General features: G+C 40.7%; 1 protein-coding gene across 3 annotated transcripts in view; it reads right to left on the reverse strand.

The window, feature by feature from the left end:
• The window catches only part of CABIN1 (calcineurin binding protein 1), a 119,527-nt gene that overhangs the window by 48,700 nt on the left and 52,015 nt on the right, over positions 1–18,812 (reverse strand). For all 3 annotated transcript variants that reach the window (XM_036393345.2, XM_036393346.2, XM_036393344.2), the window contains exon 30: positions 16,245–16,358. In XM_036393345.2, coding sequence (XP_036249238.1) covers positions 16,245–16,358 — 114 coding nt within the window. The remainder of the gene's footprint in view (positions 1–16,244; positions 16,359–18,812) is intronic.

Consider the following 18,812-nt stretch of genomic DNA (forward strand, 5'->3'; position numbering starts at 1 on the left):
TGCATGTGCAGGTGTACATAACTTACAGTGCTTACTGAGCAGAAGAATTCCAAATTAGTTACCTAAGGTAAAAAACACATCTGCTGGATGAAGGGCAGGTGGCATCCCCTGTACCTGTGGGAACAACCCCACACCACAGGATTATTTGGATATGGGACATGTTACAGAGATGCTCCAAATTCAGGAGGGCTGTGAAGAACAAGTGGATAAAAGCACCTGGTGCTCATAGAAAGGGACTAAAGCTTTGGTGCTCGTGTCAGAAATGTCCCTGATTATTCTCAGGCACCCACCCACACCCCTGTGAGTGCAGCCCTGTGCAGGCAGGGCTGCTCCAGGCTCCTGCAGAGGGTGGCTGGCACCATCCTGCTGCTGCTCTTGGGGCAGACTCAACACCACCTAAAATCGAAGACCTTTTCACTCATCACTTTTGTACAGAGCAGTATTTGGGACATAATATTGAAGTTTTCTGGTTGGTTAAGGGTAAAAGATGATACACTGTTTTTTTGTTTTACTACCTGGAGACACTGTGCAAATGAGGGCTGTAGAAACAGCTAACATCTACTGCTTTAAAGTTAATTTAGGTGATATAGGAACAAAACAATGTGGCTTTATGCATTTTGGCAAGGAAGGATGGATGGGAAAAAGACTGACAGAGCAATTACAGGGAACTTGAAACATGCCCAGAGTCAACAAGATGACCTAACATTTGTCCTTTTAAAAATAAATACTCAGAATGAATAGTTTCAGCTCAGCAAACTATCTCTGAGAAAGGAAAACAATCATCCTAGGTGCAACTGGTAATCCTCAAAGACCATGTCCTGTACTTGTCCTTCAATTATGAGAAAGACCATTAAAACCATTAAAGACCATTAAAAAGTTGGTACTGCACTCTGTGTTTCCTACTTTGAGCCTCTTTTTTTTTTTTTTTTTTTTTTTTTTTTTTTGTTTAAAAATTTTTGGTTCTTCAAATCAGCCCCAATCAGGAACAGTCTGATGAACACCTCAGGCAGAATCACCTGCAGTATGTGAGCTCCAGCATGTGCTCTCCAGTGCCACAATACAAGGAGCCAGATGGAAATGATTTTACACTTCTGCACTCTGGGATTTCTCCATGAAATGTTCCAGGGTGAATAATGAATGTTCACAAAGATTGAGGCCTCTCTGCACTGCTGAGATAAGGGTGCCAGCTTTCCTTGCAAACACAGCACATGAGTTTGTTAAGGTCATTTGAAATTCTGTTCCATTTTCAAATGTTTGGGGGTTTTTTTTTTCAGTTGGAAGGATATGCACTGTAAATCCTAGCATGAACTCTATTTCCACTTAGCAGAGGTAGATTTCACCTCTTGTTTTTAAGGAAGTAGGACACTGTTTTCACTTATAGATGACTTCATTTTCCTTGTAGAGATAAGAGTAATCTGAAGTTTCCAGTTCAGTGCAAGTCCTACAGGAACTAGAAAGTATCATTCCTCCAGCAGCAGGATTTGCCTCCTTTAACTCAAGTATTTTCTTGAGTTCTTTCTTGTTTCTTTCCTGCAAAGAGTAAGATAACAATAGCTACCAAATTGAAATATTTACCTAGAAACCCCTGTCTAATCCAGACTGGTGAATTTTGTGGTCTTATATAGCTATTTTCCAGGAGAACTTCTCTTTTCCACCAGAAGTGAATTTGCTACAATTTTATGCCTCAAAAATTTATTCAAGAACAGCAATTTCTACAGATAAAGCTATTACTTTGGGAATTTCAGGTGGACCATATGCTGTCTGTCTAGAGACAAACAAATATAAAATCATATCAAATGATTTGCCTACACATAACATTTGAACTGTTGTTCTCAAAAGGGCAAATGGAAGAAGAAAGAACAAGTGCAAATGGAAAAATGGGAGAGGAAGATGTCAAAAGGCAGCAATAGGAAGAAATGAAGCTGAAAGGAGACTTGGAACAGAAATCTGCAGTTCATTGTCTTGCTGTCTTCACCTTGCTGCCCACATACTTAAAAGACTTCAGCTTCAGATTCATCTCCTGGTGGGCCTTTCATTCTGTCAGCTCCAGTCTGCTGCTGCAGACAGCTCTCAGACAGAAGTTTGCAGGAAGAAAGACACTTTGCTTTGCTTTACCTTATTGATTTGAGAACATACAGAGGCAGGAAATCTTACTCTGGCTCGATTATTCACAAAAAGCATGCAGAGACTTGTCAGATTTTGAAGGAAGAGAAGTGACATATTGAGAAGACAGTGACAAAATAACCCAGCAAATGGGCCTACATGGGAATGGTTTACCTGCCTGCCCTGTCACCCTGATGCTCAGCCCAAAACCAGTGGCTGTGACTTCCAGCAGTGATTTCAGAGAGAGAGCAATACTACTGACTGCTAATTCACCAAGTGGAGACCCACCCTTCTGCTTAAAATCATTTCTGCCACACTTTGTCAGCAGGGTCACACTGACTGATTGTCTCAGTGCTGGGCTGAGAACTCCCTGGGCAGGAAATGTGTAAGGCACTTAAATCCTGTCTATATGTGTCTCCTCTTTTCTTCCCTAATTCAAATCCTTTTGCTTCCTAAGTGCCTGGGTGACAAGGGGCACAACTTGGAATAATAACTTTGATGGCACAGGAGTGGATATTTCTGTGTGTCAGCAAGGGCAGTGGACTGTTCTGGAATTTCACATCAAGACACTGATGATCTCCAAAGCAATCAACACTGGGGGTTTTGGTAAAATTCTTCACTTGAAATTCTGTAACACAACCTAGCAATGCTGAGAGCCCAAGTCTGTTTCCTGACCAAAACTCCCTCCAGCTGGAACACACTCACTGCTGTTAATTTAAATTTCAGTCAGTTTCTAATACTTTTATAGCTGAGTGTTCTGTTTACAAACTATATAGAGTGCTGCTTATTTGCTCATGCAATTTAAATATTGAAAAGAAGGTTGAAAAAAAAACATTTAGTAAAAGTCTAAGCTTCCAAAATCTCTTTGTTTGAAATAAGCTTAACTTTCAGAAAATGTCTGTGTACATAGTTGCATGTTTTATTTGAAACACTAGAAAATGTGAAGTATTATTTTTGTTGGTCCTAAAAGTAATGTTCTCTTTAGTATAAATAATTCAGAAAAGTACTTTTGCTTTCTTATTAATTGGAAAAAAAAAAATTACAATGAAAATGAAACCCTGACCTGAAACCTGCTGGGAGTAAGTAATTTTCAGTAAGACCTTTAGTACAGAGCTGTCAGTCTAAGGGCAATCAAAGCCATATGTTTTTCTTTCAAGCCTGTTGAAAAAACTACTGTGCTACAGGCATGAAAACAGCACCTTTATGTGTCACTAAATACAATTTTTAAGGATTAATTTTATCCCATTGTTGCTGTTACAGCTTACAAAGTGCTTGGAATGTGCATTCCATTTCAACACTTCCATTCCCTTCACCAGTATCTTCCCTTATGCTACCAAGAAAATTCCTTTGAAATCAATGCACTGCATTCACCTCAGAAATCCCATCTTCATTATACAACAACACAGGCCTGCAAGCCCTCCTTCTCTTTAAAATCTGATTTATGATTCGATTTCAGCTTTTTTTAACACTGAATCTGCCAGGAGCTCTGACACACATGGATTACAAACATAAAATATGCACTCTACACTAAGCAGATCACCCATGACAGAAGGCAGTGCTGAAGTGTCACTGAGTTTGGGATGGCTGCACACAAACTTCTCCATGGATGAGCACATGGACATAAGAGCCTGGCCTGTGTTCAGATTTGTCCAGATTTTTGGCAATACTTTAGTCACTTCAGTACCACTGGAATAACTGGAGCCTGCTGATTCTGAAATGTTGTAGTTGATAGCTGTACTATTAATTAAGAAAAAAAGGAGCAACAAACCCCAACACACACTTTTAAACCCTTAGTGTAGTCTGTCAGGAGGAATAAACCAGGTATATGTGAACAGAAATCATTTTAGCTGTTACACCAAGCACATTAAATTATCTCAAACATCTGAATACTTAAGAAAATGCCATTGCATTAATGACTCCCACTAGTTTCAGTCTGCTAAACAGAAGATCATAGTCTAAGTGCTAATTCACTTTGAATATACACACAGGGAGCAGCTGAAGAGATAAAGATTTAAATAGAAAATGACCAGCTAGGAGTTTCCAGTTCTGATTTTTACTGTGTCAGCAAACCAAATAGCCAGCAAAATTCATAATTCATTCTGAGGAACTGCTAGGAAGTGCTTCAAGTAAAAAGCTTGTGGTGGCTTTTTTCCTGATTTTCCTTCCTCTAACCTATAGAAAAATTAAACTTCAAAAAAGCCAAATTTGTGAAACTTTATTGACAGGAGGTGAGTAAGCAAACTGGAGGAGATGGAGTAGAGGCAACAGAAATGAACAAAGGCCATAAAGCTCCTGGAAAAAAGCCATTTGTCACTCAAGCTCTTACAGAAACTCCCTTGCTGGATCAGAGTAATACATCTGAGTGTTCAGAGGAGCATGCTGAAATACTGACCACTATGGGCTTCATTACTTTCACTCACCCACTCAACCCTATTTTGCTTTAATTCCTCTCAGGAGCTGAGCAAGTCACCTTGTCTAAGTGGTCACCCCTGCCGTTTCCACAGCAGCCACCACGCAAACTCCAGAAGTGCTCCCATTATGCCAGGAAATCCTACCTCCTCCACAGGAGCCAAAGAGTCTGCAACAATAACACACCATACAATATTCAACATTTTTACTCCTCTAACTTCAGGAATTTTGCCAAAAGATGGAGTAGTATTACTCAGAGAACTCCCACTTCAATGTCCACATTTCAGCTTCACGCGGTGACATTGCAAACTGGTCAGCCTCCACAGCAACAAAGATGCTCTCACCTACCATCATCTGCCATCTTATCTTCTCCATCCTAACCTCTTTAACTTGGCCAATTATATCTTGCTGTAGCCATTAAGTTAAAAATATTTATCTATAAATGCTGCTTGCTTGCACAGGTACACACAGGCTTGCATCATGCTGCTCTCATCCCACATTCTTCTGTTTTCATTTTTGCACTAAGGCAGTGTTTATCCATGACAAATACTTACATCCTTTTCCAGTGAACTGAAATTCCTGGAATATTTCTCATTAAATGCACTTCTTTAATAAAATAAAGCTAATTTAACTATTAATGCTCTTCTTTCTACAAGAATGGAAGTTATTATAAATTACCATAATTCCAGGTAAATTAAAACCATCACTGGGGTGCAGAATTCTCACAGGGTTCCAGAAAGGCAGGATGAGCAGTTTGATGGAAGTGGTTTTGTGTTCCCTTACTGCCATTTGGGGTCTTTCAGAGTGAGATTGGTATTTTTACACAGACAAGATACAGGAATGAAAAAAACCTGCCATACCTTGAATATGGAACAGACAAGAGCTGAGCAAGATATACAGGCCAATATCTCCCCCAAAAGCAGTCATGGAAACATCTACAAAATTGAATGTACAGAAGAGGAAACTGCCCTGGTTAACATCACAGAATCCTCTGAACATACAACTGGAGGAAACCATCATCATCATCATCAAAAAGCACTGTTCACCTTGGCTTTATCACACACAGCTTCACCTAAGAAGGAAGAATTGCAGAAACCTCCTGAGTATGGCTTGATTCTGGTTCCACATTCATTACATAAATGCTCCTCAGAGCAATGCCACCAGTCATGGAAATATCTACAAAATTGAATGTAGAGAAAAAGAAACTGCCTTGGCAAACATCAGATAATCCTCTGAACACACAACTGGAGGAAACAGCTCATCAAAAAGCACTGTTCACCCTGGCTTTATCACACACAGCTTCACCTAAGGAGGAAGAATTGAAGAAAACTTCTGAGTATGGCTTGATTCTGGCTCTACATTTATTACATAAATGTCCTCAGAGAGATGCCACCAGTTTTAGAACAAAAGAAGGGGGTATTTAAAGACAAAAGGCCCAACTTCACCACTTCAGACACATGGACATGATTGGCCTGCTCAACATTCCTGTGTGAACTCCACACATGGATATTAGTAGGAATTCTGTGGCAAAGCTTGCAGAGACTATAGGAATTTGTAGGAGAAAGGAAAGCTAATAAAGATTAAATTTTATGTCTTAGATTTTCTTCAATTATTCCAGATTTAGTCTTTTCTGGGTTTGTTTGCTTTGTTTTGTTTATGCAGCAGTCTACACTGATCTAACTGTTCTCGCCATTTATTTCCATGATAAAACTGTGAGAAATAACTCATAGTAAGAACCTGCAACAACTAGTCTGATAAACAGACATATAATACACATAGAATATAAAAACATGTATTTTAAAGACCTTTCATGGATCACCACCTTTAAAATGCTGTTCTCCAGCTGTATTTAAAAATCTTAAGTTAGTTAAAAAATCCTATTTAATTTTTTTTAAGAGGAAAGAAGCCAATCCAAGTGTAAAATAATCCCATGAAGTGCCTAAAGGTAGCTCTTCCACCCGTATCTGATACACAGCTAGCAGATGGAAAAATCAAATCATGGATTTATTCACTACCCATTTGTAAAAGGACACTGATCACACAGTATTCCAGCAAGCCTCCACCTTTCAAATGCTGTTTAGAGTGGGTGGAATGGTTGCTGCTAGACTTCTAAGATCCAGGTTTAAAACAAAGTGCTTTATGTCCTCTAACACTACAATCTCCATGACAATCTCTCTTCCACAAAGCAATAGCTTCATTTATTTTAGGGTCATTTGCTCCCTTGCTTACCTTTGCCTAGAAATTCATCTACTCAACAAAAGAAGAAATTTTCCTAGGGAAACAGAACGGAAAAAAAAAAAAGCTGTTTAATATCCACTGGCACAAATGACAGTTCCAAAGCCCATGCTGTATCTCCAGGGATTTAGATTTATTGGCATCTTTACTAGCTGGGCCTTGGAAGGCTGCAGAGTTGGCCAGGAAGAACAGTGTGTATATACTGAGACAGAAAACTCTGTGAACGACGGACATTTTTCACTGATGAGTTCTGTTTTTCCAAGAGGATGGAGTGAAGAACTGTAAATAACATGTTGGGCAGAGGTTGAAAAAGTTATCTAGCTTTTTATAGGCAACTTTAAGACTTCATTGCTTGTGGGTTTCTGGGCTCAAGCCAATCCCTATGAAAGTTTCACTTGCACAGTTAACTCCTTGTTTACCTTTGGTCCCAGAGCTGTATTAAGGTTGCAGAAGAGAGTGAGCACACATGAGAGCAAGTGACAGACAATGAGAGGTGCAACTCCTCTGGACCTGCTGAAAGCATTCTTTCAACTAAAATGTTAGAAAATCAGTGGGCAGGGGATGGATGAATGGAATGAAATGAACTTTACAGATGGAAAAACAAGGGACAAAGATGGAAAATGGCTTTTTACTGACAAAAGAACAACTATCAAGGGTAAAGTCAGAAGGGCAATCATTTAATTTTAACTCTCACTGTAGAGACAACTTGTATCATCCTTTCCTGCTTCCCCTTTCCCCAGTGGAGGCCATTTACCATGCTAGGTGAGAAAAACAATTGACATATAACATATAACAATCACATTCATGATTACTAGACTAAAATATGTAGATTTTTGAAAAGCTACCTTTTTCCACATAGAAACAGTTGTCCTCAGTAAATTCAACAGAGTCACAGTCGCTAATCTTTCATACATTCAGCTTCATAAAACTGACTTTCAGTCATGAGAAAAGGGCTGGGCTATCACCTTATTACACATTTTAATGAATCAGCTTGTCCAAAATTTAAGTACTCATTAAAAACAAAAACACCTCCAGTTCCCATATTCAATGAAAAAATAATCCTGTAAATAAGAATTATATGTAACCAATGCAAATATGCTTTCCTGAGTCTGCAGGCAGGTATGACAATGATTTTTTTTCAGTAGGAGTTCCTTTATCCTGTGGTGCAAGGAACATTCAAGGATGAGTGCTGGAAGCATCACACCTGTGACATTATTTTGCTCTGCAGAAGATACAGTGAAGGGTAATGGAGAAAATTAGCAAAGACCAAAAAGGAAGAAAACCAAGGAAAAGAGAATGGGAAAAGTGATTTGTTTGCATTTTTCAGTCTTCCAAACTTTAGCTTGTAGTGTAACTATAAAATATCTGCCATTTATACAGCTGACTGTATTTACAAATTAAGGCATATGATCATAGAATCATTTGGCTCAGGAGGGACTCCTGGAGGGTTTTTCATTTATTTCCAGCAGTTCTCCACACAAATATGTCTTCACCACAGCAGAAATGGTTTCCTCATCCAGATGAGGAACAATAGGTCTGTAATGTCATTATTGGGGAACGTAGGGAAAGCTGTGAAATCCTTGTTAAAATTCCTGGGGCAGCAGGCCAGGCAGTGAGGCAGAGCACAGGGTCTGGGCTATCTGTGCCCCAGGGGAGGCTCAGCTCTGCAGCCATGATATTTTCTGAAAAATCCTTTCCTTAGGACTTTTTCTCCTGAGAAGCTGAGAGGCCTCAGGAACAAAATGTAACCAATGGTTATCTGCTGCTGTGGAATGCAACAGGTGCATCTGGGATTGGTCTCATGTGCTTGTTTCTAATTAATGGCCAATCACAGCCCAGCTGGCTCAGACTCTAAGCCTTTGTTATTCATTCTTTCTTTTTCTATTCTTAGCTAGCCTTCTGATGAAATCCTTTCTTCTATTCTTTTAATATAATATATATCATATATTCAATATAATATACTTAATGTTTATAATATTGTAATATATTTAATTAATATATTTAATTTATATTTATCATATATTTAATTTCTATTTATCATATATTTAATATAATATATATATAATAAAATAATAAATCAAGCCTTCTGAAACATGGAGTCAGATCCTCATCTCTTCCCTCATCCTAAGACCCCTGTGAACAGCATCCCAGCTCTCCCAGCCCCTGTGCAGCACAGGCAGCCCTGCAGGAGCCTCTGAGCACAGCCCAGCCCTGCTGCCAGCAGCAGCAGCAGCTCCCAAAGTGCCACATCCCTGCACGGAGCAGCCTCCTCTCCCCAGCACAAGGAGAAAATCTGCAGCACAGAGATGTCTCCTCCTGAACATCTGAGCAGTTGGTGGGAGCTGGCAGGAGGAGCTGCATTACTGAACAGCCCTTGCACAAAGCAGAGCCCTGGGCCTGCTCCTGCCCAGGGAAAACACTGACATGTCATGGCTACAACATGGCCACGTCCTGGAGAGATTAAAGACAATTCTATCTTCTGAAGTAGGTAGGAATTTAACCATCTCCTAACCAGATATCCCTAGGGACCCTACCTAGACTAAGCACAAAAAAGAAAAATAAGTAGTAGAAAAAAAAAATTAAGATTATTATTACATGTTGTCATTATGGCATTGTTATTGTTTTGTTTAGTGCAACTACACAGTGGCAATGGTCACCTTTTCCAGACACTTGGTTTTGCATATTAAATGGTACTAAGTCTAATACCTTGCTTCAAGCATTATCTAGTTGCTGGAATCAGAGTGGTTTTTTGGGTTTTGTAATGATTCCCTTATGGTTTCTGTTGCCTTGTGGCTGCATAAAAATGGCATCCAAAACCATCCCTATCTACCTAGCCTAAGCACAAAAAAGAAAAACAGTAGGAAAAAAAATAGACTATTATTATATGTTGTCATTATGGCATTGTTACTGTTTTGTTTAGTCCAACTACACAGTGTCAATGGTGGAGACCACCTTTTCTAGGTAGGTTTTGCATATTAAATGGTACTAAGTCTAATAACTTGCTTCAAGCATTATCTAGTTGCTGGAATAAAAATGTTTTTTGGTTTTTTTTTTGTAATGATTCCTTTATGGTTTCTGTTCCCTTGTGGCTGCATAAAATTGGCATCCAAAACCCTCAGAAGTAGGAACAGCAAAACGGAATAACTAAACCCTTGTGATTTCTGGGATATCCCTTGAGATTTCTTCTTTTTCTTTTTTTTTTTGAGTTGGCAACCCCTTGTACTCATTTTCAAATAAAGCATTCGAAGCACTAAAAAGACCAACATTTTTTCAGAATCGATCATGATCAAACTAAAACATAATCATTCATTTTCTCAGAGCCTCCACACATGGTTAAACTGCACCTCTCCCCATGCTGAGGGCACAATCTCAAGTCAATGGATGCACAGTGAGTTTCTTCCAGTTCTTTCCACTTCCCCCCAGTCTGATTTAAATGGCAGTGGTTTGGTTGGAAGGCTCATGTTCCCATAGCAGATGTCTAGGTGCTGGAAGCACATTTGCCAACCAAAAAGAGACACATCAACTATGAGCAGGAGGAGAGTAACTCAGATCTCTCACCAGCCAAGGACAGGAAGGAAAGCAGAGTGGTGAGATTGCTACAAAAGTGGTTTTAGTCTGCTGCTCCTCCAGTTTCAAGTTTTTGAGTACATGGCAGGAAATACTGAACCTTTCAGTGAGGCTGTCTCAAGCAGCCTTGAGGAGCTGTCCCTTGGCACTCTGTGCTGCCTGGGGTTCTTCAAGCCAACATTGGTGGCAAACTCAGACTGGGCAGAACACAGACCTGAAATGGGTTCAGAGCACCACGAATGGATTTCCCTCCTCCCCTGGATGATAGATAGGCAGCTGTGTCTAACAGAGACATTAAATTCTGTAACAAATCTTTCATTGTAATCAAAGGCATGAGAATCACTAATGCTGAGGTTACACTTCAGAAAATGGGAGAGAAACAAACAGCTGGATTGGATCAAAAGAAAATCCCATATATTAACACAATGCCATATTTCTGACAGTGACCAGTAATGTGTATCTATGGGAATGTATAAAAACAATTGAGGCATAAAATGAAATCTCCTTGATGGAACTGCCCAACTTCCAGGAGAGCTGAGACACGTTGCCTGTTTGTCCCCTATATTGGGGACTTCATAGGAGCCTTCTTTTCTGCATCTCAAATTCACCTGTATGGCTCTGGTCACACAGAACCCCAAAACAGCACCTTGCTCTCCTTTTCAGAACCAGCTTTGCTCTTAAGACAGGCAGATGTAACTCTCAGCCTGGAACACAACTAAGGGAAGAATCTGCTACACAGAGACTACCAGAGAAAGCTCCCACTGGGTACCACCATGCTGTGTAATAGGAACTACCTTTAGAAACCTGCAGCACCAGCTTTAGACTTCAGCTACTCAGTGTCCAGAGCCTGCCCTTCTGCTCAGCAGAGACTCCTGCCAGTGCCCAGTCACACTTGGCACGAACAAAGATAAAAAAAAGGGAATTGCTGCTGTCTGCAGCTTCAGGTGTTCAGGGGATGCCCCCACCTTGCTTTGACCCTGCTTGCCCAGACCACAGAATGAAGGGCTTTACACACACAGCAGAGAATAAACACACTGCATTGCTTTTGGAATTAAAACCAGAACAATTATCCATAACAGTTTGCAGCAAGATTCATGCACACCAGTGTCAACACTGTAGTATATGGTGTGCATGCACAGCTTTTGTCTGTGGGGAACAATTACCAAAGATGGACATGAAGATCTTTATTACAACAGATTATTATTACCACAGAAGATGTGCCAGGAAAATACAAACAGTGTATATCAAACCATATGGAGAACTTGCTGGTACATGGAGCTCAAAGTGCTTCTTCCACAATCCCCACCTACCCACAGCCTGATCAATGCCCATCATCTGTGCACAAAGTTTAACTTTGTTTTATTAATAGTACCACAAAATCTGGATATATAAGTAAGTGCCCTACTAAATAAAGCAATATATTGGGATTTTTTTTTCCTGCTGAAATAATTTCTAATTTAGTTACTATAGAAACCATCCTGCAGCCATCCTACTAAAAAAAAATCTCTGTATATATTTACACTCACACTGAGAAGAAGAGGAGAAAAGCTGGAATGTACCTGTACATGCAAGAGACAAATGGCCAAAACCACCAGATTTGACAGAAAATAATAGGAACACAGCTGAAACTCCTTAAAATCTAAGAGCAATATTCATTCACATGATTGCCATCACTAACAAAGCCATGAACATGCAAAAACCTCTGCTTACAGAAAATCAGGGCCTTTCTTTACTGCTTGGGAAACAAATAGGTACAATAATGCAGTAACACTATTTTTTCTTAGAACTGACAAAGGGAAGTTCTGAGCATCCTGACATTACTCTAATATGTCAAATGAGAAGAAGTCAGGGCTAACTGAACATGCCTTTTTTGCTCATTTAAGTTGCAGATGAGTGACAGCTAACAAATTATACAACAGCCTGTGACACACAGATCCAGACCAGCAGTTCTGCAGTAAAATTTAACAAGAGACAGCTTTACCCAGGTTTATTTCTTTTCATACAGTGCTGTCATAAACATTTCATAAATAATTCTACTAGGAGTATGCATGATTTATAAAATGTCTGGGAGGAGTTGCTAGCTTTCTCTCTTGCACTCTGTTGTTTGTACTTGTAAAATTGAGTCAGCTGTAATTTCAACAACCCTAAATCTTCTCTACAAGAGATTAAAAACACCAGTGCTACTTACTGCAGAAGAAAAAGGTATTCCAGTAGTAAAGTATCTACAGAAAGCCACTGAGACAATCATTTAACTCTTCTGTATCATGAAGGTTGAAGAGTTCTCAAAACAGAAAACCAAAGGCATTTTATGGCAGCAAATAAACACTTTGGGTAAAAGGTTTCTATTGGAAATAATCCTGGGCGACATTAATAGGCTTAGAAAATCTTAAGGTTGGCCATTTAATTTCTAAGATTAGATGGGACTAGTTTTGTAGAGTGCTAGGATTTGTGTTTTATCACCCAAGTCTGTATGTGAAGACAGGAGCTGGGACAGTGGGCTGCAGCACCATCTGCACAGGGGATGACACACTCTGCTCTGCCCCAGATGGTGCAGCTCAGCCTCTTCCCCACTGCCTGCCTGGGAGCCTTGCCTGGGAACAGAATAGCTGTGCCTAAACCCAGGCAAGGTCAATGCAGAGCTGAGAGGTTGTTTTCCAAGTTGTTCACAGATTTAGGTTTGTCCAATTCTGGAATGTCAGCTGACACCACCAGCTTTTTGTCATGGGCACTTGTGGCCCTTTCCCTCTCAGATCTGGATTTTCTCACCGTGCTATGTCTGTGTCATCTGTTCTGGATTAATGCCACATGCTTCACACAATATTACTTGAAGAGGATTTTGAAAATATTGCTGAGTAGAAAATGAGACCACCAAAATATTTCATCATGCTAAACTGTTCCCAGGAAGACAAACCTACATGCATGCAGAGTAAGTCAAGATGTCCCCACAGCTGAGACACTGGAGTTCATCCCCAAACCAAAATTTTTAAAGCCTGGAGACAGTGATCTACATGGAGGACTCCAGACTAATGCTACCTTTGTATGTTGACAGACCCAAGTTCAAACTGAGAATATCATTTACAAATAGCTTCTATCTTTTCTACCACTATTCCAATATATTGCACTGGGCCAGCATATACCTTTTGTTTAAGGTTGTCTGTTTTTTCATAGTGTATCTAATTTCTGATTAAAGAATTCCATTATGGGAATTAAGTTTTTGTTGATTTACAAAATAACATTATTATACCGCTGTCAAGTATCTATGCTAGCACTTTTCATCCTTCAGAGTATAAAAATATCAGTATGCAGAGTAAGAAATAATTACTTTCTGAAATAATGCTAGAAAATTCCACCTAGGAATATAGTGGAATCTCTTTAAATTAAATTAGCTAGCATTAGCATTCAAAAACTAGGCACGATTTAGGTCAACCACTGATCTCTCTTAATGTGGTAATTCACATTTTCTAGTAGAAACACTCCCTTATACACACCTCTCAGTCCCCTACTGCTCATCTTCCTCATCCATTAAAACAGAATACTGACACTTAACCCTGCAGTGATGAACAAGTCAGCCTTGCTCATGCAAAGTTCACACTTGGCTTGAAGCATGTTGAATAATTCCATTCATTTCCACAAGAACACTTTGCACTATGTGAATCTGAGTCCAAGCATTCAGCAGTGTCAGGGGCTAATCACAGCAGGATTTTTGTAGGGAAAACTGGCAGCCAGTGCAGGAAAAGCAGCACAAAGCTGTGGAGCCATCAATGAGGTGCCACTGTTTAGTCTGTCCCATCAGCTGTGCCCTGGGTCCAGCTGGGACAGAGTTAATTCTATTCCCAGGGGCTGCTGCAGAACTGGTTTGGATTCAGTGTGAGAATAATGTTGATAACACACTGATGTTGTAGCTGTTGCTAAGCACTGCTTACTCTAAAGCAGTTTCCCAGGCTCTGCCAGTGAGGAAGTGCACGAGGAGCTGGGGGAGCATGGCCAGGAAGGCTGACTGGAACTGGCCAGAGGGTGGAGGAGAGGGATGTACATAAACCAGTACAGAAACTGGGGGGGCTGCTGGGGAACTGCTACATCAGTCAGCAGGTACTGAGCAGCTGGATTGAGCATCACCTGCTTTTCTTGGGTTTTGTTCCTCTCTATTTCTTATCTTCCTTTCATTATTGTTATTATAATATTTTTTATTTCAGCTTTTTAACAGAGCTTAGTCCACAGGCTTTACCTTTGCTCTGATTCTCCTCCCCATGCCATGGAGGGAATGGGAGGGGAGTGATCAGATGGGTGCATGGTATTCAGCTGCTGGCTGACAGCACTTGTTAATCAAAACTTCTCTCCAGAAAGATGCAATGATATAGAAACCCTTTTGCAGACTGATCCATGAATCAATGTTGAAAATTGTCAATATTCCTGTGCTGTTTAACCCACCTGAGGGATTATAATCAGACATGAGCACTTACCTTGTACTTAAAAGAGGTTTGCAGAGAGGTGCTAATTAACACAACATACAGCAAAAATGAAGATAGGTGTTAACAGATACAAAGCTGAAATAAATTTCACAATTCCAATACTAAAACAGAAGCACTGGATGGGAAAGTAGAGACATAAAATTTTGTCACTGCCATCACAGGCAACCACATAACAGATATGGACTGTACTCAACCCAGAATGACAAACAGAGCACCTCCAGGCTCTCCAGAACTGCTAAAGAGCCCTATCACCAAAGAACAAAAGGCAAAAACCCTGGGACACAGCACAGAAAAGCCAAAGATACCAGAGACAACAGCAGTGTGTGAGTGGCAATCCCAGCAGGGAACTGAGGGATAAATGCCCATGTGAGTCTCAGGAGCATTCTGTGTCCATGGCAGTGAGAGGCACAGACACCTGGGGAGGTGATCACAGGCACAGGGACAGTCCTGGAAGTGATCACAGACACAGGGACAGTCCACAGACACAGGGACAGTCCTGAGGAGGTGATCACAGACACAGGGACAGTTCTGGAAGTGATCACAGGCACAGGGACAGTCCACAGGCACAGGGACAATCCACAGGCACAGGGACAGTCCTGAGGAGGTGATCACAGACACAGGGACAGTCCACAGACACAGGGACAGTCCTGAGGAGGTGATCACAGACACAGGGACAATCCACAGACACAGGGACAGTCCTGAGGAGGTGATCACAGACACAGGGACAGTCCACAGACACAGGGACAGTCCTGTGGAAGTGATCACAGACACAGGGACAGTCCTGAGGAGGTGATCACAGACACAGGGACAGTTCTGGAGGTGATCACAGACACAGGGACAGTCCTGAGGAGGTGATCACAGACACAGGGACAGTCCTGTGGAAGTGATCACAGACACAGGGACAGTCCTGAGGAGGCGATCACAGACACAGGGACAGTTCTGGAAGTGATCACAGACACAGGGACAGTCCCTGTGACAGTGCTGCTGCCTCACTCTGGGGCTGGGAGACTCTTTCTGCTGAGCCATGCTACAGAGAGCAGAGCACAAGAAGGCTCCTTCCAACTCAGCAGAGCTCTTAGAGCAAATAGCACTATTTTTCATCATGAGAACTGCAGGTTGAGTTGAGAAACAATAAACAAGAGGATAATTAAGATGAACAAAATTAGAATTTTTAAAGAGGGCTCAGCCATCAAGTATATAATAAATGATGCATAACTGAAAAAATGTTGGTGCTTCTCTCCCCATGCTTTCAAGCTCACCAGAAATAACCCTTCAAGGGAGATATTCACCCAGTAAATATCTCTGTAATTCTCCTTTCCTTTACTTGCCCATGGCTTGTTTAACGTGCCTGTGTGGAATTTCACATCCCCATCCCTTTGCAGACCTTTCCAATGAGAAACAGGTGTCTCAGGGCTGGCTGAGAACACAAGTGCACTGTGTTTATCAGCTGTGTAAACTTACATTGAAGAAGTTGGTCTTGTTCCTCTCACAGAAGAGGCCCTGTGCAGGCATGTGCTTCAGCTGCTGCCAGGGCACCCCACTGCCCAGCAGCACGTCCCGGGCCCACTGCAGGTTCTGTGGACAACAACAGCCAGGTCAGATGGAGGCAGGGATGGCACTGTCACATTTTCTGAAAAATCCTCTTTGCCCAGGGTTCTTCTCCTGGGAAGCAGAGAAACCTCAGAGAAAAATGCAAACAAGAATTGTTTTAACTTAATGACCAATCACAGCCTGGCTGTGTCAGGACTCTAGAGAGAGTCACAGGTTTTTATTATCATTCTTGTAAGCCTTCTGCTGTATCCTTTCTCTCTTCTGTAGTATAGCATTATTTAATATAATATCATAAAATAATAGATTAGCCTTCTAAGAACATGGAGTCAGAGTCATCATTTCCTCCTTGGTCCTGGGGACCCAGCAAATACCACATAGGGGATGCAAAAGCCACCACGGGTGAAAGTACAAAACAAACTATACTTTTGTTTATTAACCTGCAATGTCTTTTCTCATTTTTGTCATAGTTGCTGCTCCATTCTCCCCACACACTCTCTGGGAGCACTCCCAGCTCTTCCCTGGGCCAACCACCTGCAGGGAATAACCTGCCAGAGCTGAGGCCTCGACCCTCAGGCTCAAACTGCAGCTCTCTTTTAGTGGGGAGGTGAATTCAGAGCTTTTGGCCCCACCCAGGCACTGCCCTCCATGTAAATTCACTTCACCTCCCTGGAAATTCCACAACTGTCATCAAACTTGGATAACAGTGCTCAGTGAATTAACAAGAAATTATCAGTAGGGGACCAAATGATAGATGACAACCAAAAATTGATAAAAGCACTATCCCTCTAAAATTTCAATGCATGAAGCTCTCTTTTGTAGCTGAGAACTAGGGACAGCTGTTGGCTCCAGGCAGAATGTTACCAACAGATGGGACAATTATTAATTGTGAGATTTCACTGATGGAAGCTTTGCTTTACTTCATTTTTTATTTCAGGGTTCAAAAGTGGCATTTGAGTTGCATTTGACCAGCTTTTGTACAGAAAACTTCACAAGAGAGGACCTGAAAGAAAGAGGGAGATGTTTGGTTCACAGAGACAAATAAGAATGTTGCACTCTGGCTTGTGTTCTGTGGTCTGGAAATACATTCTGTGAGTCATAAATGTGATTAAATCATGTCCATCCAAGAAGCATATTCCAGCTGTAATATCCTTTCTTTTGTGTATATGTTTGTTGTTGGGGTGGGGGGGTTATTAGAAAAGTTCCTGTGTTCCAGAGTATTTTAATTTATAAGACCCTGGTGAAACAGTAGAAGCTCTGCTCAATCATCAGTGCCTTTGTGCTAATGACAGTAATCATGCAGAAATCTCCAATGTCTCACCAGAACTGCAGCATCCCCTCGAGCAAAACGCTGATGATGGATTCATGTGCAGGAGAGCTGAACACTGGCAGTAATAACCAGATATTTATGGGTGTCAAAAATCCCTCATTCCAAGGGCTCACAGAGGTACTTACACAGGACATTCATGATTATAGTGCAGCATAATCAATGGGATTTGGACAGCTTGGTTTTGGTATGGAACAAATACATATTCACTCATAAACATCATAAGGTACTTTCTGGCTGGTCATGGATTTCAGTAAATTTAATTATTATCACTGAGTGCCAAATTTAATTAAGACTGAAGAAAGCAGAAGGTGTAAACTCAGCTGTATACTAACTTTGTTCTACATAACTTCTTTTGTAATATGTATTTCTGTAATCCTGTTAACCTAATCCTGAAAAATACTTGGAAATACATACAGAAGAAAATACAACACAATAGAAGCTACAAAAATCTGGTTTTCCATGAAAGCCATCTTGTTTTGAATAAAATCAGAATCTAACAAAAATAAGCCTATTGGATCATCCAAGATCCAGGCAGAGAAAATGCTTTCTTTTGTGCTAATCATAGTCATCAGAAGTGAAGTTAATTCCAAGTGTGAAAATGAAGTAAGACTTGCCTAATGTGTGGTAATCTGAATCTTACAGTTAAAACTATCACATAAAAATTCAAGGAAAACAAAATCTTTAAGAAAGTTACCATCCCACCACAAAGCTTAAATCTAAAATCCCAGTCTAAAGAAATGTTAGCTGTGGATGTATTCTCAAATGAAAACAAGGAAAAGGTTAAGAGCTCATTAATTGTGTCATTAATTGTACATCATGCTCTGGTGCTGGGATGTGCAATGCACATGACACTGACCATCCACAGGCATGTGTTTGGTACACATAATTCACAGGCTTTTATTGAACAAGATGATGGCAGCAGCCCAGCTAGGAGGAGAAAAGATCATTCAGACAAATGGGGCAATTACACGGTAACTTCACACAATCAAAGCTAATAGGAATAAAAGACATAGTTTCAGATTTTCCACTAGCCTTCTCCTTAAATCAGCATGATCACTTATTCCCAGTAAATATGCCTGAGCAGGTCTCAACTCATTAGATTTTACAGAGTCTGCTCTGCTTGGTTTTCAGCTGATGAAGTTATTAGGAGT

This window comes from Molothrus ater, chromosome 18 (genome assembly GCF_012460135.2).
Source record: "Molothrus ater isolate BHLD 08-10-18 breed brown headed cowbird chromosome 18, BPBGC_Mater_1.1, whole genome shotgun sequence".
Taxonomy (NCBI): Eukaryota; Metazoa; Chordata; class Aves; order Passeriformes; family Icteridae; genus Molothrus; species Molothrus ater.